At 45.3% G+C, this 27,670-nt stretch overlaps 1 protein-coding gene across 2 annotated transcripts in view; it reads left to right on the top strand.

Moving 5' to 3' along the window:
- The window catches only part of PLXNA2 (plexin A2), a 298,684-nt gene that overhangs the window by 202,383 nt on the left and 68,631 nt on the right, over positions 1 to 27,670 (top strand). For both annotated transcript variants that reach the window (XM_006834051.1, XM_006834052.1), the window contains 4 exons: positions 2,235 to 2,349; positions 15,376 to 15,576; positions 17,354 to 17,450; positions 21,404 to 21,594. In XM_006834051.1, the coding sequence (XP_006834114.1) occupies positions 2,235 to 2,349; positions 15,376 to 15,576; positions 17,354 to 17,450; positions 21,404 to 21,594 (604 nt within the window). The remainder of the gene's footprint in view (positions 1 to 2,234; positions 2,350 to 15,375; positions 15,577 to 17,353; positions 17,451 to 21,403; positions 21,595 to 27,670) is intronic.

Here is a 27,670-nt window from a genome sequence, read left to right on the forward strand (position 1 = left end):
ATGTGATGTCACCACTTTTGGTGATGTATTACTATGGAAACAGAGATGCTGTCACAGTCAGCAAGTTTTAAAAGAAAGAAAGACGGTCTCCTTGACAGCAGAGATTCCATTTTATAGTTAAGTACCCCACTCTTCTCTACTGCCTTGTGTCCTTAAAAGTCATGGAATTGAGTCCGGTCTTCTTCCTTTGGTATGGGAAACTGAGGCCCATAGAAGAACCCTGCTGCAACTGAAGTCACAAAATTAACCACTAGAAAAGCAAGTTCCAGAGCCTCCAACTCCTGGTTTGAGGCTCATTTTCATTGTTTACTTGCTAGTCAATTGCTGTCAAGTCAATTACAACTCACGGTAACCCCTGTGTGTTATATTATAACTCCACAAGGTTTTCAGTGGTTAGTGTTTTTGAAAGTATATCACCAGGCCTTCTTCTAAGGCATCTCTGGGTAGATTCAGGCCTCTAACCTTTCAATTAACAACTGAGCTTGTTAACCATTTGCACCACGCAGGGACTCCATTTACTTGCAAGATCATATTTGATCAATTAAAGCAAGAACCATTGTGATCTGGGAGTATGGGTTGCTAACCTCATGGCCAGCAGTTCAAAACTACCAGTGGAGTGGTTCTATGGGAGAAAGATGAGGCTCTATGCTCCCATAAAGATTTACAGCCTCAGAAACCCTATACAGGGTTGCTATGTCTCGGAGCCGACTACACAGCACACCACCAGCACCAACCTCAGACTTTGTTAAATAACTTTGGGCATACCAAAAAGGGGATAAAAATGACCACTATGGGAAAAATTAAGTTTAGATAGGCTGGTGCACCTAATACACTATGGCTTATTAACCAATGACTCTTGGATCCGGCCAACGAGGATCCACGATCCCATTCATCCACATGTAGTTGGAACCCCACTAGGTGGCGCCAGATTGTAGCCCGGGCCTAATTGTGAAAGGCTAAACTGAGGAGCTGTCAAGGAAAAGGAGGACCAACCCCATCTTAATTAAACTCGCCTGATGGTAGGCATACCGAGGAGCAAAATAATACTCATAGTGTGCAGGGGAAACTGAAGAGAGAGAGGTGCACACCCTGGCAAGAAAGCAGATGCCACACCTGTACCTTACTGCTCCATGCTTGGGCTCCTTGGAGACTCAGATGATAGTTACCCTGTAATGGTCTTATCACAAAGCCCAGTTCACAGGTGATATGAAACAGTCCTTGATACTCAAATGCCAACAGGTAACTTGAGCACTTGAAGGAGCAGTCACTAATGGCAGATTGGGTAAGCATTAGACTGATAACCAAAAGGTCAGTGGTTCAAACCTACCAGCCACTCTTGAGGGAAGAAAAATGTAATAGGTAATCTGCTTCCATACAGACTCCAACCTTAAAACCCTATGAGACAGTGCTACTCTGTCAAATAGGGTCACTATGAGTATGACTTGAAGGCAAGGTGTTTGTTTTCTTGGTGAAGTGCTTGGGAATAGTTCAGCATTGAATTTCTCAAAGCCTTTTCCTGTCAACAGTCCTGTGAAGCAGACAGGAATGTTTTATTGGCCCTGTTCCAACAGATGGAGAAAATCCTACTGAAAGGGTGAAGTGATTCGCTCAGGGTTGGCCCCAGTGGCACTGGCAGAGGGAAGATCAGAATCGGATCTGCCCCATTTCTATCCTCCCCCACCCCCCCTCAAAAGACACTGCCCACGAATTGATTCTGATTCCCAGCAACCTACAGGGCAGAGTAGAACTAACTGCCCAAAGGGTTTCCAAGGCTGCAAATCTTAATGGAAACACACTGCTACATTTTTTTTCTTCTCTGGAGCAACTGGTGGTTTCAAACCACTGACCTTGTGGTTAGCAGCCAAGTGCTTTGATCACTGTGCCACTAGGACTCAGCCAATTTCAAGCCTCAACATGATCCTAACCAGCTTCCAAATTCCTAAAAACATACTAATTGGTTCTCAAGAACTGTTAGAAGTCTAGTGCCAGCACACCACTACTTTATAAGTTTCTTTATTCCCACTCTGGTTTCATTTTCTTTCTAATGTTCTGGTCCCGGTGGACATCTTGGAAGGAGAATGCACAATTCTGTGTCCTCCTAAGGGTGAGACTATGAGACTCAGATTGAAACACAAGGCATCAGACTTCCTTCAGGGCACTTAGATGGTCTGACCCACCCTTACCTTCCCTCTCTGCTCTCTTCCTGTTGTCACTTACGGTTGTCCCCCTTGCAGCTGCCTGTCCTGCGTCAACAGCGCCTTCCGCTGCCATTGGTGCAAGTATCGCAACCTGTGTACTCATGATCCCACCACCTGCTCCTTCCAGGAGGGCCGGATCAACATTTCAGAGGTAAGCAAGCTCACAACATTGGCATGGCAGTGTTCCCAATGATTCTGAATGCCCTTTCCTTCTCAGATGGTTGGTCCAAGGGATGGGCCATCTTTTCGTCCTGGGCCTCTACATGTTACAAGTTCTAGTATCTTAGAGCTTTAAAAAGTGGATGCAGATGACCTCAGAGAAGTGTGCTGCATCTGCTAGCCTCTACTAGAACTGGGGGCTGAAATTAAAAGCTTCGAGGGAACACATCCAATGGAACAGACCTCATGGCCTAGATTGAAGTGCAGTGAATGGCGTTTAGTTGTGAATGTAGCCTTTTGCTTGGCTGCAAACGTAGTCTAGTTCAATAGGACATTCACTCTCAACCATTCTGTAATGCCAGTCTCTCTTCCAACTCTTAAATTCAAGGATTCTTTGACTCTGATGTATGACTGAGTGGGTGGCCTTGTAGAAGAATGAGAAATTCAGCTAATGACAAGAACAGAACAGAGGCTTTGCAAAAGGTCCTGTTGTGTTATATAATTGCTGCTCCATCCCTAAATCCTGCCCCATCTCTGTTAGCAACACAATGAAGCATCAAATTGCTTGTCTTTCCAATGAATATTCCGGTCAGTGATTGTTTATCAATGCTGATGTTTCTACATAATTGCCGCCTGCCTCAAGACAGTGAAGCTGGTCTGATCATTCTCTCTTGCTTGAGTCTAAATGCTCTTCATGCCGTAGTGTCCTGTTGAGTATGAACACCATTAGAGACCTGACATGTTCATATAATTGCACATGTACATACACACATATTTGCCTCATTTTCTGCCTTTTAGTAAGTCCACAAATGTAAGTAAGTCACATTGTAGCATTTTATATACCACTATGGCCTTGCTGAAGAGCTCTGGTAGGATAGTAGTTACGAATCGGGCTGAGAACCTCAAGGTCGGCTGTTTGAAACTACCAGCGGTTCCGTGGGAGAAAGATGAGGCTTTCTGCTCCTGTAAAGATTTACAGCCTCAGAAACCCTGTGCAGGGTCTCTATGAGTCAGATCCGACTCCACGGCACATAACAACAACAACAACATGGCCTTGCTAAGGAGCCCTGGTGGCATAGTGCTTAAGTGTTTGCCTGATAACCATAACATCGGAAGTTCAAACACACCAGTGGTTCTATGGAAGAAAAGACTTGATAATCAGCTCGTATAAATATTTCTGACTAGGAATCCATATGGGGCAGTTCTTTGCTGCCCTATTGGGTTGTAACTGGTCAGAATCCACTCAACTGCACATGACACCAGTCTTCCTACCTGGAGGCATAGTGGTGGCATTCTTGCCTTCCATGAGGGAGACTTGGGTTCAATGTCCAGTCAGTGTCCCCCATGAGCAGCCTTCTCACATTAGTCAGTGGAAACTTGCTTGTTGCAAATACCACCTATGAAGAAAGGCCTGGCACACTACTTCCAAAAATCAGCCAATGAAAACTCTACAGTCCCAGCTTCAAGCAATCAGAGGGATGGCCCATTCCATTGTGCATGGTGTCATCGTGGTTCAGGGCCAACTAGCAACATCCTAGTTTTTCCTGGTACATCTCTCTCCTGCACTAGGCTGTTAGCTCCTAGAAGCCAAGGACCATGTCTTCAGTGTCATATTCAGTGAGTGGTGGTAGAATGAACACAGGAAAGAAGATGAATGAACAACTGCTTCATCCATGTTACACTGAGAAAGAGAGTTCTTTGAGTCAGCTGATCTACAATTCCCAGAAATGGAGTCTCCTCATTTTGAGAGCAGTGTTGGTTGCTGTCATGGATAAACTAAAGAGAGAAACCCTTGAAAGTTCCCCACCCCTAATACACACTGTGATAGATTTAATGGTGTCCCCCCACAAAATATGTGTGAGAATCCTAACCCTTATACCTGTGGATGGACCCCTGGTGGCACAGTGGCTGAGCACTCACCTGAAAACCAAAAAGTTGGTGGCTCAAAGCCGCCCAGCCACTCTGGGAGAAAAGATGTAGCAGTCTGCTTCCACAAAGATTACAACCTTGGAAACTCCATGTTGTTGTTAAGTGCCGTCGAGTCAGTTCCGACCCATAGCGACCCTGAACAGGGTTTCCGAGGCTGTAAATCTTTACGGGAGTAGAAAGCCTCGTCTTTCTCCCATGGAGCAGCTGATAGTTTCAAACTGCTGACCTTGCGGTTCACAGCCCGATTCGTAACCACTAGGCTACCAGAGCTCCATGGGCAGTTTTTTTTCTGTCCTGGGAAGTCAAGTGAGTAGGAATTGATGGGTTTGAGTTATACATGTGGATATAATCCTGTTTGTGAGGGATTTCTTTGTTATGTTAATGAGGCCATAGCTGTGTGGGGTGTGTCCTAAACTGATCACTTCTAAGATATTTAAAGAGCAGATTAGACACCAAAGCTAGCTAACTTAAGGCAGGATAGATCTCCAAAGAACCTAGGAATGTTGTTGGTTGTTGAGTGCTGTTGAGTTGATTCTGACCCATAGTGATCCTGTATAGGGTTTCTAAGGAGCAGCTGGTGAGCTTGAACCGCCAACCTTATGGTTCAAAGGGCTTTGCAGTCTGGTGCATTAACCCACAGCGCCACACCAGGACTCCAGGAATGTTGTTGTTGTTGTTATGTGCCATGGTATCCGTTTTGACTCGTAGCAACCCTGTACAGGGTTTCCGAGGCTGTAAATGTTTATGGGAGCTGAAAGCCTCATCTTTCTCCCACAGAACAGCTGGTAGTTTCAAACTGCTGACCCTGAGGTTAGCAGCCCTATTCATAACCACTATGCTACCAGAGCTCCGTTGCTGTCAAATTGAATCTGACATATAGCTGTCCATGTGACAGTGCTGGGGGCATCTGCTCTTTCTAGCTGTGGGGCCTCCTTTAGTCATTTGCCCACTGGTTCCTGTACTGTGTTGCCCATCTCTCCCACCCTATACCTTCCACTCTTGGACCCTTACAAGATTTGGGTTCATTCATCACCACCAGGTCAAGGCAAGGGCTGGGCAGTGAATCATCATGAGACACAGCCTCAGAAACCAGCTCTCTCACTGGCCACTTCTAAAGTCTTCACCAAGCAAGCAGTTCCATTTGAGTCTGATCCAACTTAATGGGCATCACATAGACACTCCGTGTCTCCATGGAGTGTTTATAGCTGTGAGCATTCAGAGGCAAATCACCAGGCCTTTCTTCCAAGGTACCTCTGAATGGTTTCAAACCACCAACCTATTGGTTAGTAGCTTAGTCAACCAGGGTCCTTCTAAACCCCTAAATTCCTTAATAAAATAGATCCAGGAAGACCCCAGAACACAAACAAAAAACAAACCAAACCTGTTATCATCAAGTTGATTCTAATTCATACTAGCCCTGTAGGACTGAAAATACCTCTTAGAATTTCCAAGGGAGCAAACTGCCGTGTCTTTATCCTGAACAACAGCTGGTGGGTTTGAGCCACCAACCTTTTGGTTAATAGTAGAGTGCTTTAACTACTATTGTTGTTGTTGTTGTGGTTAAGTGGCATGGAGTCGGTTCTGACTCATAGCAACGCTGTACAGGGTTTCTGAAGCTGTAAATCTTTACGGGAGCAGAAAGTCTCATCTTTCTCCCATGGAACTGCTGACCAGGAGATTAGCAGCCCGATTCCTAACCACTACTAGGGCTCCCCAAACACAAAACCCAACCCCACTGCCATCAAGTTGGTTCTGACTCATAGCAACCCTGTGTAAGATTTCCAAGGCTGTAAATCTTTACAGGAACAGAAAGCCTCACCTTTATCCCGCGGAGCATCTGATGGGCTCAAACCCTGGAATTTATGCTTAGCAGTCTACCTCTTATCCTACAGCACCACCTGGGAACCTCTCAAAACACAAAATGGAGGGTGAAATGAGATCGAGACAAGAAGCAGCTGTTTTCACTTCTCCTAAGCTGCATATTCCCCCACCCCTCCCACCCACCCCCGTCTTCCACATACACACACACACCACCCCTACCTACGCCAGGCAAAAAAAAACTGGAGCCAAAGAAGAAAGTGACTTGCCACTGGGGGGGAGGGGGAAGGCTAGGAGAGATGAGTATAACGCAAAGCAAGTCAAACTTATTGTTGTGATGTGCCGTGGAGTTGGTTCTGACTCATAGCGACCCTGCACAGGGTTTCTGAGGCTGTACGTCTTTAGGGAGCAGAAAGCCTCATCTTTCTCCCACAGTACAGCTGGTGGTTTCCAACTGCTGACCCCGAGGCTAACAGCTCCATTCATAACCACTAAGGGGGTTTCAAAAAGTTCATGGAAAAATCCTATTATCAAGATAAATCCGTTGCAGTCCATTTTCCCACTAACTTTTGAAGCCTCCTCATACCCTTGGTGTCCAAGGTAGCGGACAGCAGTGCTGAGCCCTTAAAGGCTAATTGGGGCTCCCCAACACATTTAGAAATCACTGAAGCATAGTTTCTTCTAAATCCAGGTCCTCTAGAAGTTGAATTAAGTGAATGCCAAAGAGCACTGGGAAAATCCCGAGGCTTCCCATCTCGTAGTTGCATTTTCTTCCCTCTGTATCTATTTCTTGGGTTGGAATGGAGCAGTCCCCGTTGTCAGCCCTGTCTCCCCATCTCCCTCGGATGGGACTGGATGAACTGTTGCTCATGTATTGTGTATATATGCACTGGTACCTGGCAAGGCCCCAGACGTTGACTCTCTGGAGGGCTGTAAAGGAAGCCCAAACTCCATCCACCTCCTGATTTTGCTCAGGGAAGGAAATAGGGTACAAATTTTCTGTGAGGTTGCTGACGCCACTTCCTTAGCTTCCAAAAATACTCCTTTAGCTCTCAGTCAGTCTGTTGTACACATCCCTTCCCAGTGAATAGCTCTTTTTGTCGAAAGCACCGCTTTTGGGGAAGCCCATTCCTGCCATTTTGGAGCACTGCAAAAGTGCAAGTCCCCATCTTGCAGGAGGTTTCCCTTACTCTATTAGGAGTTCTAGCTGATTCTTAAGGTTCTTCCAGTAACTAGGAATCTCTGAGTTGCCACTTTAGGATTCTTAGAATATATATGCTATACTTTCAAAAGGAGTGCTGGTGTGGCTCTGTGTGATAAAGCACTAGACCACAAGGTGGGTTTGAACCACAGTATTAGTGGTTTAAACTCACCAGCTACTCCTTGGAAACCCTATAAGGGCAGCTATGAGTTGGAACCGACTGGACGGAACTTAACAAAACAACACCAGCAACATACTTTCAGTAAGGTCCTCCTTGAATCACAGTTTTATAGCTGTCTGTGTCCTTGGACCCATGTGTGACTGAGTGTTGTCAGCTGCTTTTGAGTGGACTTGGCTCATAGTGATTTTATTTATCAGAATGAAGTGTTACCAATCTCGCGCTCTCTTCACAATCCTTGATACATTTGAATTCATTCTTGTAGCTGTTTTGTCAATCCCTCTCATTTAGGGTTTCCTTGTTCTCACTGACCTGCTACTTTACCAAACATCATGTTCTTTTCTAAGGGTCTTTCTTGATGACACATCCAACGTAAGCAAGACAAAGCGTCACCATCCTATGAAACTGATTAGTTCCATTGATTAACATTACCAGGTTAATGTACAATTTGTCATTGTTGTTAAGTGCCACCAAGTTGCTTCCGACTCATACTGACCCTGTATAGGGTTTCCAATGAGCAGGTGGTGGGTTTGAACTGCTATAATTCTTTCACAGAATCCTGGTGTGGTGCTGTGGGCTAATGCGTCAGACTGCAAAGCCGTTTGAACTGCAAGGTCAGTGGTTCAAGCTCACCAGCTCCTCCTTGGAAATGCAATACAGGGTCACTACGGGTCGGAATTCACTCAACGGCACTTAACAACAGCAACAATTCTTTCACATGTGACAAGGGTTCTCAAAGTGTCCTGGGTACTAGCACCTGGGAACTTGGTAGAAATTCATTGGCATGGACTACATCCCAGATGAAGCTAAAACTTTGAGAACCATTGCCATATGGCATCTCAATTAATTTTCATTACAGCCCTGCAGTTACAGAGAATTCATATTGGACATATGTCATAACCAAGATGCTAAAAATTTAGGGTTTTGCCCAAGGCTACAGAGAACTCAGGCTTCCAAAAAAAAAAAAAAGCTGTGTGTGGTGTGTTTTCCACAGGAAATCAGGGCCAGTTTGCCTGCCTGTCACCATCGCCACATTGCAGTCTTTACTGCAGTCTGCCTCTGTGCTATGGGTGATGGAGGTTTAGGGGACAGGTAGGCTGTGGGTGGCTAACACAGATCCATGCCAACAGACGGAGAAACTGCCCATAGAGATGGAGAACTGGGTCAGCAGCATCATTTACAGATTAAAAGCACGTAAGGTAAACCTGCCCACGCCTTTCCAAAGGACTGATGGACCAATTCCATAAGTGCAATAGAAACATAAACCTACTCACAGCTGACATTTATTGAGTGCTTCTTATATATGCAAAGGTTCTTGGGTGGTACAAAATGTTTCCACTTGACTACTAACCTAAGGTTGGTGGTTCAAACCCACCCAGTGGGACCGTGAAAGAACGATCTGGCAGTCTGCTTCTGTAAGGAGCAGTTCTACTCAGCAGCACATGAGGATGTTGTCATGAGTTGGACTCAACTGGACAGCAATGAATTTGTTTTGTTTTGTTTTGATTTTATTAAGCATTTAACGTATATTATTTCATTTAATCTTAGCAACTACTCTATGAAGTGGCTTCTATTACTGATTAAGCAACTGAGGTACAGAAATGCTGAGCAGAGTTTCTATGAAAATCAAATAAATGCAGGGGTCAGAATTCAGAGGTAATTGCCCAAGCTGGGATTGATGAAGTTGGAATACTCGATTTCAGTGTCCCCATGCTTGGAAACCCTATACAGGGTCGCTATGGTTCGGAATCGACTCGACAGCACTTCACAACAACAGCAATGCACATATAGACATATACACACGGGACATATGCAGTAATGATATTAACAACAACTGCTAATCCAGCCAATAGCCACTTTACAACAGACTTGCAGACTCCTTTTTCATTCTGACTGAGGTTGTTAGGTATTGTTGGCACCTTATAGATAAGGAAACTGAATTTCCATTGACCATTTCTCTACTCTTTTCAGTTAATAAGTCTGACTTTTCCATTGCCCAGAGCATCTCAGACCCGGGCAGGGTGGGGGGGACGAGAAGAGGGGCAGTGAGGAAGAGTCTCTGCCTCTGCAGGCTGACAGGCCTGCATGGTGTTAGAAATCATGTGTGCCTGGGAGTTTGTATGGGCCAGAGCATCTCAGATCCAGGGGTGGGGGGAGGGGGGGGGTGAGGAAGATGCTCTGCCTCTGTAGGCTGATCAGGCCTAACATGGTGTTAGAAATCAGGTGTGCATGGGAGTTTGTATGGCTTTCAGCTTTAAAAGTTCATCTCTCCCATAACTAAACCCAGCCTGGTGAGAGGTAGATACATAAATAGCTTCTTTACGCCTTGTCCCAGAAGAAAGAGAACCAAATAAATCCAATTAGCTTCCCAGAAGGCTGGTTGCTCTCTCTCTTTAAAGTCCAGTGGGTGAAGATAGTGCCACTTCCACATGGGAGACATCATTTCAGAAGGCTGAAGGGTGCCCAGTGCAGAATACAGGTCAAGTACCGCTCAACAGAGTGGGTTCTGGCTCCCATGACTCCTAGGTCTCCCAAACCAGGGTCCCTGCCCTCCTGTACCAGGCCTACCCCTCCCCCACTAGGTCAACCCTAAGACATTCCCACATAGGCCACCTACTCCTCTTGATTTAACCAAGATTGCTGCAAATGAGGTAATCCTGGCTGCCAGATGGCCTGGAGGCAGAAGTAACAATAAAGATGACCTAAAGAGATTGCTCCTAATCTGAAGACAATGCAGATCAGTAGCAACAATGAGTACATTAAGAATATTAAAATCAGTCTTAATGTTCTGCAAGGGAAAGCATATTACAATTTTTGCCTTCTTGTTCCTAGGACAAGAACCTGAATGTGTGTATACTTGCACAACTGTGCCCATTTGTGTGTGTGGGGGGGTGTTGGGGGCAGTGTATGTGTACTCACAGAAGCAAACAGGTTCAAAGGGGCCTCATTGTACCCTGACAAAACCTAGCACTTTCATCAATCCCCAAAGGCACTGGAATTCCAACAACTTGGCAGTATTTTGGGCTAGCAGCTCTCCTATGCCTGCTTTCTGTTCCCACCAAAGCTGTTTTCTCTGGAGCCATCTCACAGCCCAAAAGGTCCATATCTTCTCCTATTTCCCAAAAAGAGAATGTATCTAGGACTCCAGCCATTTTTCTCCTTTGCCTAGAGATCAGAGGGGAAATCTTATTCTGTCTGGCTTGTGAGAAATAGCCAAAAACAAACAAACAAACAAAAAATACATAAGACATCTTTTTCTACCGGGGCAAACTGGGAGCCTGTTTAGACATTTGGGAAGACTTTAATCATTTTCTTTACATCTAGTTAATTTCAACTTGTCTGAAACAGCATCAAAAAAATCATATAAGTACACATAAAATCCATTCATGATCCTCAAGTCTCTTCCAAGTTAAAAGGATTCCACATATTACTTCCGAAAACCGTATATTTAAGACCCTAATACACAACATACTTATCAACAGAGAAAATATTGAAGTTGTCAAGGACTTCATTCTTCTTGGATTAACTATCTACACTCATGGAAGAAACAGTCAAGAAATCAAACAACGTATTGCATTAGGCAAATCTGCTGCACAAGACCTTTTTTTTTTTTTTCTTTTTTAATGTTTTATTGTGAATTATGTGATAGTTTACATGGGAGAACATTAGTTTTACATTCATCCTATCGTATATTGTTTAATTGCTATGGTTACAATCCCCTCCATGCATCATTAACCAACCAAAGGGTATACACTACAAACCTGACCCCCAATTGTCAGCACAGAGCCCCTCTCCCTTTCTGTGTCCCCAACTGCTCCATCTCTCCACGTCATCGTCTCTGCCTCCATCTCAGGCATCACTGCTTCTCTGGATAGAGTCCCGCTCACCGCTCTTCTCTCTTGATGGTCCCAGGGACCTCCGCTCCTAGGCTGAAGACTTAATCACTCCCCTACTTGCTACAAAACATCTATCTTTACATTTCCAACCCTCACAGGCAGTCCTGATAACAATTATTCACTGTTGTATCACAAGAGACCCATCCACATTTCCTTTCATCAGCCCCGCCTAGACAGATTGGATACTACTCAGTGGAGATCCTACCTTCCTTCACACCCTCTGAATCTAGGTTCCCTCTTGAAAGCTTGTAAGCCAGTCACTTCTTGCCTTTGTAGCTCCCCCATTTTGGGTAGCCAATGTCCAAGTTTCCCATCCCCATCTACTCTGTATATGGAGGGGGTGGGAATACACAAGACCTTTTTAAAGTGTTGAAGAGCAAAGATGTCAGCTTGAAGACTAAGGTGTGCCTGACCCAACCCATGGTATTTTCAATAACCTCATATGTACGTAAAAGCTGGACAGTGAATAAGGAAGACGGTATAAGAATTGATGCTTTTGAGTGATGGTGTTATAGGAGAATATTGAAAGTGCCATGGGCTGCCAAAAGAACAAACAGATCCGTGTTGGAAGAGGTGCAGCCGGAGTGCTCATTGGCCAAGATGACCAAACTTTGTCTCTCATACTTCGGCCATATTGTCAGGAGGGACCAGTCGCTGGAGAAGGATATCATGTTTGGTAAGGTGGAGGGTCAGAGCAAAAGAGTAGGGTCACTATGAGTCGGTACCGACTCAATGGCACCTAACAACAACAACTCAAATTTGGGGTGCCTGGTGTGATGTTGTAGAATTGTGAACCACAAGGTCAGCAGTTCAAACCCACCATCTGCTCCTTGGAAACCGTATACCTGGTCAGTATAAATTGGAAATGACTCTATGGTACTTAACAACAACAACAATAACAAAAATTAGAATTTATTCTCTGAACTCATGACAGCTGAAAAACAACTAGTCATTGTTTACAATATATGAACTGGCTCAGAGTCTGAAAACCTACCCTCTCTCTCTCACACACACTCCATTACACCTCAGCTTTATTTCTAGTCCTATTTAAAATTCTAATTTATTATACTCTCTTGTAGAAAGTGGTATCTCCTTTTCCATTACATGCCTGGGTTTCTTATTTTGGTTTGTAATTTTTTTTTTGCCTGGCTACAAACATATGAAAATGAAACAGCCAATTTACAAGTCTCTGCAGCTTGAGTGATTAACTCCTAATCGGGACTCATGGGCTCCGGAGTTCCTCCCTACACTAACTACCTCTAGTGGAAGCCCTGTCTGCCTCTGTGCCCTACACATGGCTGACCTATAGGCAGAGACACAGTATCCATCCCCCTGAGGCCCAAGGAGATCCTCCTAGATAGAGTTTTATACGACTTTTCCTCTACACCCAATTTTTCATAAATCCTCGTGATCCTTAACAGATATGTTGTTGTTGTTGTTGTTGTTGTTGTTAGGTGCCATTGAGTCCATACCAACTCATAGCGACCCAAAGCACAACAGAAACACTGCCCGGTCCTGGGCCAACTTCACTACTGTTACCATGCTTGAATACATTGATGCTGCCACTTGGCCAATCCATCTCACTGGGGGTCTTCCTCTTTTGCTCTGACCCTCCACATTGCCAAACATGATATCCTTCTCCAGCGACTAGTCCCTCCTGACAATATGTCTAAAGTATGAGACACAAAGTTTGGCCATCCTGGCCTCCAAGGAGCACTCTGGCTGCACTTCTTCCAACACTGATCTATTTGTTCTTTTGGCAGTCCATGGCACTTTCAATATTCTCCTTTAACACCATAACTCAAAAGCATCAATTCTTCTATGGTCTTCCTTATTCTCTGTCCAGCTTTCGCATGCATATGAGATAACTGAAAATACCATGGCTTGGGTCAGGCACACCTTAGTCCTCAAGCTGACATCTTTGCTCTTCAACACTATAAAAAGGTCTTGTGCAGCCTAATGCAATACACCATTTTCATATTCATGCAGCCACAGAGAAACGATAACCATTTTCAACCCCAACTTTTGGGAATTCAAACATCTTCTCAAGTATTTTGATGACCAGAAGGCAGGGCTTGACACTCATCTCTAAAGAATCTAGAAAGTTAGAGCTAGAAGGAAATAAAAATTGAGGATATGTGGAAAAATAAAATGTAACCGGATTCTCAAGGAGTCCTGGTATGGTGCTGAAGGAAAAGCACTGGACTGCTAACTGTGAGGTTGGCAGTTCAAACCCGCTAGTTGTTCCTTGGCAACTATTTATAGGGTCGCTATGAGTCAGAACTAACTGGAGGCCACTTAACAACAACAACAACAAATCTCAAAGAGCTCACCACCCAGTGAGGAAAAGCAAACCAACAAGGAACTGTAGTTTAAGAGTTATATGTGAACTTATGAGAATATCCACAACCCACCCTGAAGGCAGAGGGACCAGGGAGTGCTTTCTGAAAAGGTGATGCTGAGCTGAGTTTTGAAAGTCCATGCAGAGGTAATCCATTGAAAAGGGGTTGAGAGGGGACATGGGTCAGTGAAGGGAAACAACATGTTTAAAAGACCAGAAGTTTAGAAGTAAGGAAGATCCCAGTTCTCAGTTGGGTCTGAGTAGAACCATGCTCCATAGGATTTTCAGTGGAAGTCGCTTGCCAGTTCTTTCTTCCAGGACACCTCTGGGTGGACTCACGCCGTCCACCTTTCACTTAGTAGCCAAGTACTTTAACTGTTTGAGCCACACAGGGACTGGAAGAGTGGAAGAAGGTGCCTCAGAACTACACAGAGAGATGCAAGAACAGCAGCGGGAAGAGGCAGGTGGGGTCCCATGTGAAGGGCTCACAACTGAGGTTAAGAGAAGAGAAGTAAATGTCTAAGGTCATCCCATGATGCTAATCATTGCCTTGTCATACACATTTTCTTAACAGGGGCTGCCTCTGGCATTAAGAAAGAGACAGTTGTCTTTTTTAGAACTGCCCCATACCTTGCAGGAAATTAGCAACCCTGACACCTAGCCCTTAAATGCCATTTACACCTTCTGCATGCATTGGAACACCATCCACCCCACATGTGTTCGTACATTTCCTCTGAGAACCATTGCCCAGGCATGGGGAGGAGACGAGAAGGAGGAGTCTTCTGAAAGAATTTCCCTGAAGAGAGGAAACAATTCCATGTGCAGGTGGTTTCCACATCCTCCATCCTCGCTGCCAGGGGCATCCAGGCTTGGTCTTCCCTAAGGAAGAGGGAGAAGGAGGGCAGTAGCCGGTGGCGGAGACTAGAGATGTTGGAGGTGGTAATTTGACTTCCAGCAGGGAAACAACATCTTGGAGTAAAACTAAGTGAAACCAATCCCCATTTCTCACTTTCTGTCTTGCAGTTCTTCTGATAGTTCCTCCTTACCAAGATTTTCTTTTTGGGGGGTTTTGTTTTCCAAAGTAACATGGCATTCACACAAGGCTTGGTAATGAAATGCAATCAAAAGCTAGAGCAAGTGTTAAGAGCATGGCTGGGAGAGCTTGATCCACCTCCTGGAAAGCCCTGCGCAGTCAAAGCTGGGAAGCTGACGCTGCCGATAACAGATGCCTCTGGCATTGGACAATGCAAGGGGCAGAGGAACTGGGGCTGGTAATAAGATGAAACCTAGAGCAAGGGCTCCAGGGGTGGGGACGGTGGCGTGTAGAGGCTCTTTTATCCTGTGTCTCGGGAGATAAAAATCCACAGCCAGACACACTGGTACTTTAAAATTAATTCCTAAACTGTAACGTACACACCAGATACAGGACAGCTTGTGAGATGGTGATGACAATACCCAAGCCCTGAAAGCTAAAAGATAGATTTCAATTTCTCATCTGACTCCATGAGGCCCATAAATGGGGTCATGTCCTTCCCATGAGCAGCCCACTGGACACAAGGTTTGGCTTCACATCCAGGTCTGGCCCCCACATTAGCTCAGATAAGAAGGAAGGTGTGAGCCAAGGACAGATAGAGCCTCTCTGCTTGCTCCTCTAGGACTGTCCCCAGCTTGTACCCACAGAGGAGATCCTGATACCCGTTGGAGAAGTAAAACCCATCACTCTTAAGGCCCGAAACCTGCCCCAGCCTCAGTCTGGCCAGCGGGGTTATGAATGCGTCCTCAGCATCCAAGGAACCGTCCATCGAGTGCCCGCCCTGCGCTTCAACAGCTCCAGTGTCCAGTGTCAGAACAGTTCGGTAAGAGGACTCGGGCGCCGGCTGAGGCTTGGCTTTCTCTCATACCCACTGCAACACACAGGCCTCAGTCTGACGCGCCCAAGCATCTAGAACTTTCTGGGTCGACAGACTGACCCCACATCCTCAGGGACAGGGGAGTATTCAGGCACCTCAGACCTGTCAGCCAAACTGAGAAGGTTAATGCTGTCAGAGGGGGCCATTTATGCTGAGGACCCTCATGACCGAAATGAAGAGCTTTGCGCCCTTCTTGAAGTGTAAAGAGTACATCTTTCTTTGCTTTTGGTGATTCTTCAACCAAAGAGTCAACTCTCCCCAAAATCCAGTCACCATTCAGAGTGTGGCTAAACTGGTGGTGCTACCCAGGAGGCACTGGGCGGGAGAGACAGACTGCAGTCAGGATGGGATGAGGTGAGGTGGGAGGATAGAAAAGGAGGAAGCAGAGGATTTCAAGAGCAGCAAGGGTTAAGCCAATTCCAAATGGCAGACAGAAAGCCATGAGGTGTTTAATTATAATACTAGTCCAGAGAAGATCTCTTTTTTGTCTGCCAAGTCCTTGTCTCTGACTGTGGGGGGTCAGCATGGAGATGTGGGAAGTAGGGGGCGGGGGAGGGTGACGTGACAAAGGTGTTGAGGGAAGCTAATTCGCTTGGAGAGATAAGAGAATCTGGGCCTCTTATCAGGGAGCTGTCAGATTCCCAGGTCACAGGCTCTTGATAGAATTTGTAATCGGTGGAAGATTGCCAAGAACAAGGGGAAGGTGAGAAGAGAAACGGACCGGAACACAACAAAGGGAGGAAAGGCACAGGAAGGGCTGGGGGCAGGAGGGCTGACAGTGATATGCCCTCAAGTGCTAAGTGGCCAGAGCTGGTCCCATCCCCATTGAGAGGATTCCCTGGGGTCTCCTTCGCAGAGGTGCAGGGCACTGGACCACTGGAAAGAGTCATTTCTGCAGTATGCAAAGGGTTTCAAAGTCCTGTATGGGGTCAGCATGACAAAGAAAGTTGACTCTCAGCCACAGCTTGAGGTCTTTCATGGGAGAGCTGATCAGATCTATGCCCAGAAAGCTGGGGGCATTTTCCTGAGTACAGTGTTGACCAAAGTCAGGCTCATGTGTGTAGTGAGAGATGCCCACCACAGCGACCATTCAACAGCTGCTTGTTTCACATGGGCTCTGCTCGAGGCTCTGTGGGGTTTGCAGAGCAGTAAAAGGGCATCGGCTTGGCCTCCAGATACATAGAGGCTTTCTAGGATGAGTAGACTTGCACATGAAAAGATGCAAGCAGCTCATGGGAAGGGCTGCACTGTACGTACAACAGTGACGTGAGAGGAGGCTTGTCAGGGAGGTCGGGACCCCTGGTGAAGGTGGGTCTGAACCTGATGAGAAGGAAAAGGGTGGATTAAAAGGATGGGGAGACATCCCTCATGAGACATAACTGAACACAGAGAGGACCTTACAGGCGTGTTTGGCTACACAGGTAGTAGTAGTAGATGGGAAGATTCAAGAGGTTGATTTGGATTCCATTGTAGAAGGCCCTGACTGTAAAGCTCAGGGGTTCGGGCTGGATCATGGTCATATTAGTGACCATAAGTTAGAGGACACGCATTATAGAGACCATTTAAGCAGCCCATGGGGTTCCCCTGATTCTTTCCTGCGCCTCTCTCAGCTCAGAGGGAACCAGAGTCTGTGGTGTTTTTCTTGGTCCCCAAGACACTAGCAGCACACCCAACTCACATGCTAGAGCCTCACGGCCATGTGCCTCTGCCCCTCCCCCTGCAGTACCAGTACGATGGGATGGACATTAGCAACCTGGCCGTGGACTTCGCTGTAGTCTGGAATGGCAATTTCATCATTGACAACCCTCAGGATCTGAAAGGTAAGTAAGTGGCCACTTCCGGGTACAGTTTTGATCTCTTCTTGACCCTGGGAAAGACTAGGACTGGAGGGATCAGAGCCAGTGGCTGCTGCATCATGAATAATACACTCCTTCTGTCAGCAGAGCACTTCAGAGGCTCCTAAACCAACATTTGGAGCCATCAAAGGAGTCCTGTTGGGAGTCCTGTTTTATTACAACCAGAGCATCCGCCAGGCAGGCGGGCAGCTGCCGGCTCATCTACCTTATTCTTTGGCTCCTGAAGGCTTTGAAGTATCTCTGGAACCTGACCTAGGAGAACAGCAGGCAGGGAAGTTGGGCCAGCTTCCCTGAAAATGGAGATATTATTTCCAATCAGGCTCTTGTTCCCTTGACTTGGCCCCAGTCACTGCACAAAGAAGGTTTATGAGGCTGCTTTCCTGGTCTTGAGGTGGACAGGAGAAGCCAGTCCACAGACCCCAGCTCACATCTGCACCAAAGCAGCTCAGGAAGGGGTGCTGGGCAGAAGCAGGAGGGGGCACTCCATGAAGGTAACCTTCACTCATGGCCCTAGAAACACATGTGGAGCTCCTCCTCCGTGCCTGCTAGGTACTGACCTCAGCCCCTGCTCTCAAAAATAATCAAAATCATTCAGATTTGATGAGTGCTCACTATGGGCTAAGCATCAGAACACTGAGAGAGCTATCCTATTGCTAACCCCCTGTTATAGGTGAGGAAATGGAGACCCAAAGAGGTTAAGAAATACGTGGGGATTCAGCTGGGAAGAGATAAAGCCAGGATTTAAGTCATGCCAGCCTACTTTCACAGCCCATATCAAATCAATATGGGATTTGAACTCCCTTTCCCGAGTCTTGGAGTCCTGGTATGGTGCTGAGGGATAAAGCACTGGACCGCAAGGTCAGTTTGAACCACAAGGTCAGTGGTTCAAACTCATCAGCTACTCCTCAGGAACTCTATACAGAGTCAGAACCAACTTGACAACACTTAACAACAACAACAAGGTTGTCATAAGCCTCTCCTTCATCCTGAGGAAACTCCATGGGCACAGAGAGAGGATGGAAGTTGAGGTAGATGAGCAAGTCCTCCACCTGCAGTTCCTTGTCCCAGCTACTCCCTCTAGAGTTTGCTCCTGGGGCTGGGAGAAAGAAACTAAGCCAAGGAGATTTTATTTTTCTATCTCTTCTCATATCCAGGCCAAATTTTCTCTCTGCTAAGAGCAAGGAGACATTTCCCCTACTAGGGATCTGGGCTTAGTTCCCAGAGGTTGCCTTTGCACCTGGAGCTTAGAGAAAAACAGCCACCTCCAAGCTGTCACATCAGAAACCTCTCCACAGTTTTTTAGAAGTTCCTTAAGTGCTCCGGCAGCCTGATCTTCATACTTTCATACTGCTCAGAACCTGATCACAACCGTGGGCTTTAAACTGTGTTGAATGGAGACGGTACTCAGGTTCTGATCTCAACAGACCGGTTCAAATCCTTGTTTTTTCACTGTAGCCATGGGAACTTGGGCTCATTACCTCTCTACCCTTACAGGTTCTCAACTGTGAAATGCAGAGCTGGATGACCACTACAGGGTCATCATGAGGACCAGATAAACCAAGGACTGTGAACCACTAGGCAAATATTGATAGATGTTTGTGTGTCCTTGTTAATTTTAGAAGTCCCAGGTTTCTGCCCTCTACCTTGAGGAGCCCTAGGTTTGAAGATATTTAGAGTCCTTGAAACTGGAATTGAGGGATGTTTGACAGAGCGGAAAGAAAGGATAAAGTCCTATGTTGTGAACTGCTGTCAAATGGGTTCTGACCCATAGCAACCCTGTATAAGGTTTTCTAGGAGCAGCTGGTGAGCTTAAACTGTGGACCTTATGGTTCAATCTGACTTTGCAGTCCTGCACTTTAACCCAGAGTGCCACACCAGGAATAAAATGTCTGCCCTCTCCCCTAAGGCTTGTACCTGGCCTCCTGTCCTGAAAGCTTTTGTCTACTTAACCAGAAGAGTTGAATATTTACTTTGCTAGTATTTTGCTTCTGGAGTCAGACTACATAGGACTCTTGAGTTTAAAAACACAACAAAAAAGGAACTAAAAAAAAAAACAAACCCCAGGCTCACAAACACAGTTCCACTATTGGTCTGACAAGGACTTTTACTCAGTAAGACACCAAAGCAAAGGTCAAGGGATCGCAGACTCCAAATGTGATCTGTAAGTAGCCAGTTTATCCTCTCTGGGGACACATTCTTCATCCATAGGGACTCCAAATAGGAAAGTGCTCACTATGTTTTCCTTGTCAGTTACACTTCCTGATGTCAGCTGCCTGACCTTCCTTTAAACCCAAGCTGATTCATCTCCCCAAAACCAAAATAATAAAACCCAGTTCATATTGAGTCTGATCCTGTCCCCAACCCCTGCGCCTTGAGTCCGAATAGAGCTGTGTGCTTGGTAAGGTTTTCAACAACTGTGGTTTTTCAGAAGTAGATTGCCTGACTTTCAGTTAGTAGCTGAGTGCTTAAGCATCTGCGCCACCCTGAGACTCCTCTCCTACATCCATGCAATTCCCAGTGTGTCCAGCAACCTTACTTTAACTTCTCAAGGTTTATAAATTAGCAACATAAAAAATGGGAGTTTCAGGGTGCCAGTTTAAATCTTTCTTTAAGCTGCTTATTTGCGTATTTACCTGCAAAAGGTGGGAGGTGGGGGCGAGTCAGTCCTACCTTTTACAATAAGAACCAGATGTGAGAGTAAGAGAGACAGAAGTATAAGAACCAGATGTGAGAGTAAGAGAGACAGAAGTATAAAAACCAGATGTGAGAGTAAGAGAGAAGTATAAGAATGTGGTTTAAGGTCAAAGGAAAGATAACAACCATATGCAGAGCATCAATTGTCTAATAGACATGTTGTTGTTGTTGTTAAGTATCATCAAGTCAGTTCCGACCCATAGCAACCCACCACGGAGCAGCTGGTGAACTTGAACCACCGAACTTGTGGTTCAAACTGACCTTGCAGTCCAGCGCATTAACCCAAAATGCTACAGCAGAACTCCAATAGGCATGGTGCCTGTTAACAATAGAACATCTCATTCAAACCTCACAACCAACAATTATCAGCAGCACCATTTTATAGATTAAGTGGACAAGACTCAGGGAGGTTAAGTAATTTGTCACATTGCTAAGTAGTGGTGAGACCACATTTAAGGCCATGATCTGATTCAATCTCCAGAAAGCACTCTTATGGAATATGATTTTCTTCAGCGTCTTTAAATGACCACCTGTCCTATTGCTATTCCCCTGTTATAGATGAGCAAACCGAGACCCAAAGAGGTTAAAAAATATGCCGAGATTCAGATGGGAAGAGATAGAGCCAGGAATGAGTCACACCTGCCTACTTTCACAGCCCACTGGCAAATCACCATGGGATTTGAATCCCTTCCCCCAGGTCTTAATCCTTGACTCCATCCCACCCATGCCACCCTGCTAAGAACCACATGGCTCACCACACTTCAAGAGACTAAGGAGTCCTGCTGCGGTGCTGTACGATCAGCAATGGACTGCTAACCACAGGTTGAAAGTTCAAACCCACCAGTCATTCCTTGGAAATCCTATATAAGGTCCATGTGAGTCAGAAGCGACTTGATGGCACAAGCAGCAACGCTTAGTATTATTGTTGTTGTTGTTGTTAAGTGCCATCGAGTCTGTTCCGACCCATAGCGACCCTGTATGGGTTTCCGAGGAGCAGCTGATGAACTTGAACCACCAACCATGCAGTTAGAACAGACTTTGCAGTCCAGCGCATTAACCCACAGCGCCACAAATAATTGACTATAAATTATTCTTGCAATGATACTCATGATCAGCGGTGTTACCTATGGTGGGGGACAGTTTCCATCATGCCTGCAAGAAGAGGGTAGGTGAGTTGTGAGAATCCCTACCCATGCCACGGGTGACTGTCCCTCTCTTTGCAGTTCACCTCTACAAGTGTGCCGCCCAGCGGGAGAGCTGCGGCCTCTGCCTAAAAGCGGACCGGAAGTTTGAGTGCGGCTGGTGCAGCGGTGAGCGTAGGTGTACCCTCCACCAGCACTGTACCAGCCCCTCCAGCCCATGGCTCGACTGGTCCAGCCACAACGTCAAGTGCTCCAATCCTCAGATCACCGAGGTAAGTCACCAGGTTCTCAGAAAGAGAGAGAGGAGGCAGCCAGGAGCCAACCCCTAGTTGGGAGAAGAGTATGCCTTGGGGAGTCTTTGTAGAAGAATTTTTGCATAGATGCATATCATGTGAGGGTGTATGCAGGCTCTTGTGTGTAACTCAGTGTGTAAACAGCAAGTGCTCCAAAGCGCATCCACACTGCATGTCTGTGTGTACACAGAACCAGCCCAGTCTTCCTGCCAGGCCAGCCAAGCCAGATGGGGACAGGAAATTCACTCCATGGTGGGTAACCTTTCAGAGCTTTTCTCAGCAGAATTGTGATTTCAGAAGCTCAAAGTGGCAGTTGAAAACAGAAGGAGAAAGTTAGGCAGGCAGGTAACTAAGGTAGCTGCCAAGCTATTGCCCAGGGTTCACGCTCTGTCCCAATTTGTTTATGCAATTGAATGGAAAGAAATAGGTAATTATCCTGAGGGGAAAGGGTAAAAAAATGTTTCCTGAACAGCAAATTGCAAAGAAAGATGAATGAATGATGTGGGTAAAAATGCAGCTGCTTGGGATGAATGACCTGAGAGGAGAATAATTGTATTTAACTTTGGTTCCTCTGTATGGTCATCACACTTCAAGGCTTCCTTTTCACCATCAATTGTGCTTTGAAACAAGTCATACATTCTTTATAGTGATCAGACAAAAAGGTAGGAATAAAGGCTGGCAGGTAACTCTTCTGCCTCTTCCCAGAATGCATACACTGTTTCTTTCCCTGCTTTGGTCTTCCCAATTCTGAAATCACTGAGATGAAACAATGAAATGTATGATTTGTTGATTGTAAAACTGACGATCTTGTCTCTAAACCTTCCCTTGATTTATAATAAAAAGTTAAAAAAACAAATCTGGGACCAGATGGCTTTACTGGTAAATGCTGCCAAACTTTCAGAGAAAAGCTGACACCAAAAAAATGAGAAAGAAAGCAAGCAAGTCTGGTTCTAATCGATGACACACAGAGTACTGGAAAACTTTCAGAACTTTCCTATAATTGTACAGAACCTTCAGCTCAGTTTTTCAAAAAGCTCAAGATCAAATGGATATTTTTAATATGCACCTTGCTGGCAGGTGGGTTATTTGAAGAAAAGTTTGTATTCACTGACTCTGCCATACCCTGTCTCATTTAATCTTCACAACCCTGAGAGCTAAGAATTTTTTAATCTCCATTTTACAGGTGAAGGAAATGAGGCTCAGAGAAGCTGAGTAACTTGCCTAAATTCACACAGCTGATAAGTGACCCAGCCAGTATTTGAGCTCATAATTATTTTCTTTATAATACCATTTAAAAATTCTCCATAGTTTCCCCCAGTACCATAAAATCTCCATCCTTCATATCCTAACCTTTCCTAGCTGGTATAACCCAGGTAGGAGTCCCTGGGTGGCATAAGCCAAAAGGTTGCCAGTTCAAGTCCGCCCAGAGGTGGCTTGGAGGAGAGGCCGACTTCTCAAAATCATCCCTTAAAGGTGCTGTGGAGCACAGTTCTATTTTGACACACATGGAATCGTCGTGAGTTGGAATGAACACCTCGCAACTATTTTTTGTTTTTGTGTTTTTTGTTTTTAAGACAAGATAAGTGTAAATCCATCCATATGGCCATAGATCCTTGGGAAGGTACAGCACTGTGGAAAAGTGTTTATACATTTCACATTCATCCAAGTTGATGTAGACACTGCCTCTCAAAGATTGGTCAGTGTGGCACCATTAGATACCTCCTCTGTCTTTATAGTGCTGGAACACAATGTTTGCTAGGGCTGCCGGTGGTGGCCCTGCTCCTGTCCTAAGATAGCTCCCTGAGCTGCCCTGGGCTCCGTGCCTTGTCTCTGATTCTTGTGGTTTCTGCCAACTCCTGCCTTGAGAACATTCAATCAGGAGTAGACTACCCAAAAAGTGAGTACAGACTTGCTGGTGCTTACTCATTAATCTGTAGTGAACAGTTTCACATGGATCATTCAATCAGGAATAGACTACCCAAAAAGTGAGTACAGACTTGCTGGTGCTTACTCACTAATCTGTAGTGAACAGTTTCACATGGATTTCTAAGACGTGGTGAAAACCATGTAAAACTGTTCATACAGATTAGTAAATAAGCACGAGCAAGCCCATGCCTACCTTGCTTACTGAGTGTACTGTTGCTGTCAGGGACTGTATATTTGAAAAGAAGCTTTGATTTGTAGGCATGCACAGATGCCAGCCATACTCAGAAGCAGGATCTTCGATGTGGTGACAAAATGTTGAAACTGTTCAGGACAGATTAGTAAATAAACACAAGTAAGCCCATGCTGGCTTGGCTTATTGGGTAATCTAGCACTGTGCACGGTCTAATTCTTAATATGACGATGGTCGTCTCTACTTCCCTGTGCATCTGTAGTGTGATGGAGTTTAAATTAGGCAGAGGGTCACCTCTGTCAGCACCTCCCACCTCCACCCACCCCAGCTGCTGCCCTGCTGATGTTCCAACAGGCTGGGACCCCTTCACAATAGGGTACCTCTGCCATGGCCTTGCTCGCTGACCAGGGACTGACAGTCTGTGCTGTTCACAGAGGACACCCAAGCTACAGGGTGGTTAATTAACCCCCTGAGGCAATTAGGCTGTAATTGATTTTCTCAGTGAACATATCAGCAGGAGTCTGATGCCCCAAGCAGTGGTATCTCCTGCTGGTGTTTTTCAAGTAGAGGCTTTTGAGAAATGAAAGAGTGTCTTCTGAGAGAGACAAATCCATGCTGTCTCCTAAAGTTACTCAAGAGAACACATGGAAGGGCATGTCCAAGCCTGGAACTTTGCAAGCCCTTCTTAGTCACTATTATCTGAAAGCATTTTCTTTTCATTTTTGCATCTTCTCCCCAAGCCTATCCTCCTTTCCCTGTAAGTCATTTTTCTTTTTCTTTTTTTAACTTTTCATCTTTTAAAATAGTTTCAAACTTATAAAAAGGTACAAAAATAGCACAGAAAATGAGCCTATACCCTTCACCCAGATGCTCCGAAATTAACATCTTACATAACCACAGAACAATTATCAAAATGAGGAAATTAGCATTGATACAATACTACCATCTAATATACATGCCTTGTTCCATTTTACCCGATGTCCTTGCTCTGCTCCAGGATGGTGCCTTACATTTTACCACCTTTGTCTGTTAATCCTCCCTCTTCCTTTGTCTTTCATACCCCTGACACTTAAGAAAAGTGCTGGCCATTTCTTTTGCAGCCTATCCCTCGATTGATTTGTATTTGTCTGGTGTTTCCTCATGATTAAATTCAGGGTATGTGTTTTTTTGTAAGGAGCCCTAAAAAAAAATACTGAGAACGTATCAAAAGGGTACAAACCCCCAATGGCCAAATGTTGGGTAATATAGCAACAAAAAAATTGACAATCATGGAGTATAACCCACAGAATAAAGTAAGAATCCACCACCCTTACGGTTCACATAAGTAAGTAGATAAATTAAAAATGGGAGTGAGGGAAGGCTCTTACTTACACTGGAATTCCAACTAGTAAGTGCAGAAGGAAACATGAAAATAGAGCAAATTTGGCGGCCTTCACAGTTAATTTTGTCTCAGGCAAGAATGATCAATGGATGCTAAAATTAGTGGGAGAAAGTTATGATGAGAAACAGAATATTTACATAGTCTCAAGGCATTTCCCCACAAAATACTGTGTTAATGGCAACAGTAGCTTTATAGTGAAGAAAACTAGTAAACAAACATCATAAAAAAATGGGAAAAGTCAACCATGTGTGCCACCTGATAGAAAGGGTGCAACCTTATTTCGATGACATTGCCCCAAATGCATAATCTGTTTAAAGTAATTTTGATTGTTGTTGTCATTGAAAGTAACTGAAGAGGAATCAACTTCATCTGCTTTTCCTCAACTCTATCAACCAAATTCCTTGGCATTGGCATAGATCTTTTTTGTTGTTGTTGTTGGAAAAATGTAACACGTTTGCCAAGTCAACATTTTCCACTTGAATAATTCAGTGACACCACTTAGATTAATCATGTTGTACAATCATCACCAGTACCCATTGCCAAACTGCCACCACCATGAACAGCAACTCACTGTTGTAACTAACAAGGACATACAATCCTAAGTGGTGACTCTTTCTTACTCCCTTCTGCCCTTGGTAATAAAATTTGGTCTTTCAGTACATTTGCCTATTCTAGCCATTGATATGAGGGAGATCTTTTGCTTAAGCCGTGTTGTCATCAGAATCCTATGAGGCATCCACCGCATAGTTCTGTACATACTTCCTTGTCTCCAGCCCTTATCTTCAAAATGTGTTACCTCCATCAAAGGAAGCCCATATACAAACAAAGATCCTCCTTGAGGATTATGACCAATGATTGCTGGTGGAGGTTGCAGAATCCTGGAAATAGTTGGGGGCTAGAATGGGGCCTGTCCTGCCTAGAATCAGAGGAATAAATAAGATGATCTCAAAAGAGTTCTACTTTAAGAAAAGGAGTAGGCTCAAGTTTAGTTGGATGAACAGCTGTGTACTTCCTTAACCCCTCCCTACTGGCTGTCTCCATGGCAACCAAACCCACCCCTAGAGACCCATCTTTTATGGCAGCTTCATGTAGGACAAGTTGTACAGCCGATTGAATTTCCCGGTTTGCATAAACTTCAGGTTAAGACCCCCTCAGGACTCACCGTCTGTTCCTTCTCAGCCAGCTCGTGGTGTGATAATGATGCTGTCCCCTGTGGGAAGCATCCCAGGCTGTTCCCATTCCAGCTGTCATCTTGTGTGTCTGTGCACATGTCACCTGTTCAACCCCAGGAACAGAAAGACAACAGAGGACTGGAAAGCCCATGAGATGCTTAGCCCACCACGTTTTTGCTCTGGTGGAACAGTGAGTTAAGCATTAGGCTGCTAACCACAAGTTCAGTGATTCAAGCCACCATGCACTCCAGGAGAGAAAGACAAGGCAGTCTGCTTCCATAGAGCTAGAGAACTGTTCTACTCTATCCTATGGGGTCACTCTGAGTTGGGATCGACTCATGGCAGTGAATGACTTGTGCTGGGTCCTCAAAGAGGAGGACGCTAAAAGCCACCCACTAGAATGAAGGAGCTCTGGTAGCGTAGTGGTTACGAATCGGGCTGCAAACCTTAAGGTCAGCGGTTCGAAACTACCAACTGCTCCACGGGAGAAAGATGAGGCTTTCTACTCCCATAAGGATTAAACCCTCGGAAACCCTGTACAGGGTCGCTATGGGTCGTAACCGATTCGACGGCACTTAACAACAACAACAACAAGAATGGAAGGTCCAGCTAAAACACTACCCAGGGGACAGTGAGCAAGCAGGATCCAGCAAAAGGAGTGGACATGGAACTTGCTCTTGCGAAGAGGAACTTAGGAAGAACTTTGGAGCAAAGGGAGAAGACATCACGGTTCCAAAGAAATTGATTCATGTTAAGCAAATATTTAATGAGCCATTACTGTGCACCATGCACCATGTAGGTTTAGAAATTGTCACTTGGATTAAGTGAGCCCTGGGTGGAGAGGCACAGAGATACCAGCCTCTCCCAGCATAGCCTCAAGCTTTGTTTGAACATTGTTGTTGTTGGTAAGTGCCCCTGAGTCAGTTTTGACTCACATTGACCCTGTATAGGGTTTCTGAGAAGCATCTGGTGGGTTTGAACTGCCAACCTTGTGGTTCCAAAGTCCAGTGCTGAGCGTACTGTGCCACACAGCTAGAAACTCTTGGCCCTGCAAGCCATTCTGCTTCTTCCAAAGGGTTTAGGATGAAAGCCTCTAGTCTATTTACCTTTGTAGTTGTCTTCTGTATAGAAAGAGGACTCTAGCAGGGAGCTGGTATGGCACTGTGGGTTAATGCTCTGAACTGCAAGATCGGCTTGAACCACAAGGTCGGCAGTTTAAACTCACCAGCCACTCCTCAGAAACCCTATACCGGGTTGTTATGGGTCCGAACCAACTAGGAGGCACTTAACAACAACAATAGCAGGAAGCTAGGCCTCCACACCTAACCAGGAAACTAACCAACCCCCAGGCCAGGTACATGAACAGACTGAAAAAAAAAAAAAAAA

The sequence above is a fragment of the Chrysochloris asiatica genome, unplaced genomic scaffold (assembly GCF_000296735.1).
Source record: "Chrysochloris asiatica unplaced genomic scaffold, ChrAsi1.0 scaffold00009, whole genome shotgun sequence".
Classification (NCBI taxonomy): domain Eukaryota; kingdom Metazoa; phylum Chordata; class Mammalia; order Afrosoricida; family Chrysochloridae; genus Chrysochloris; species Chrysochloris asiatica.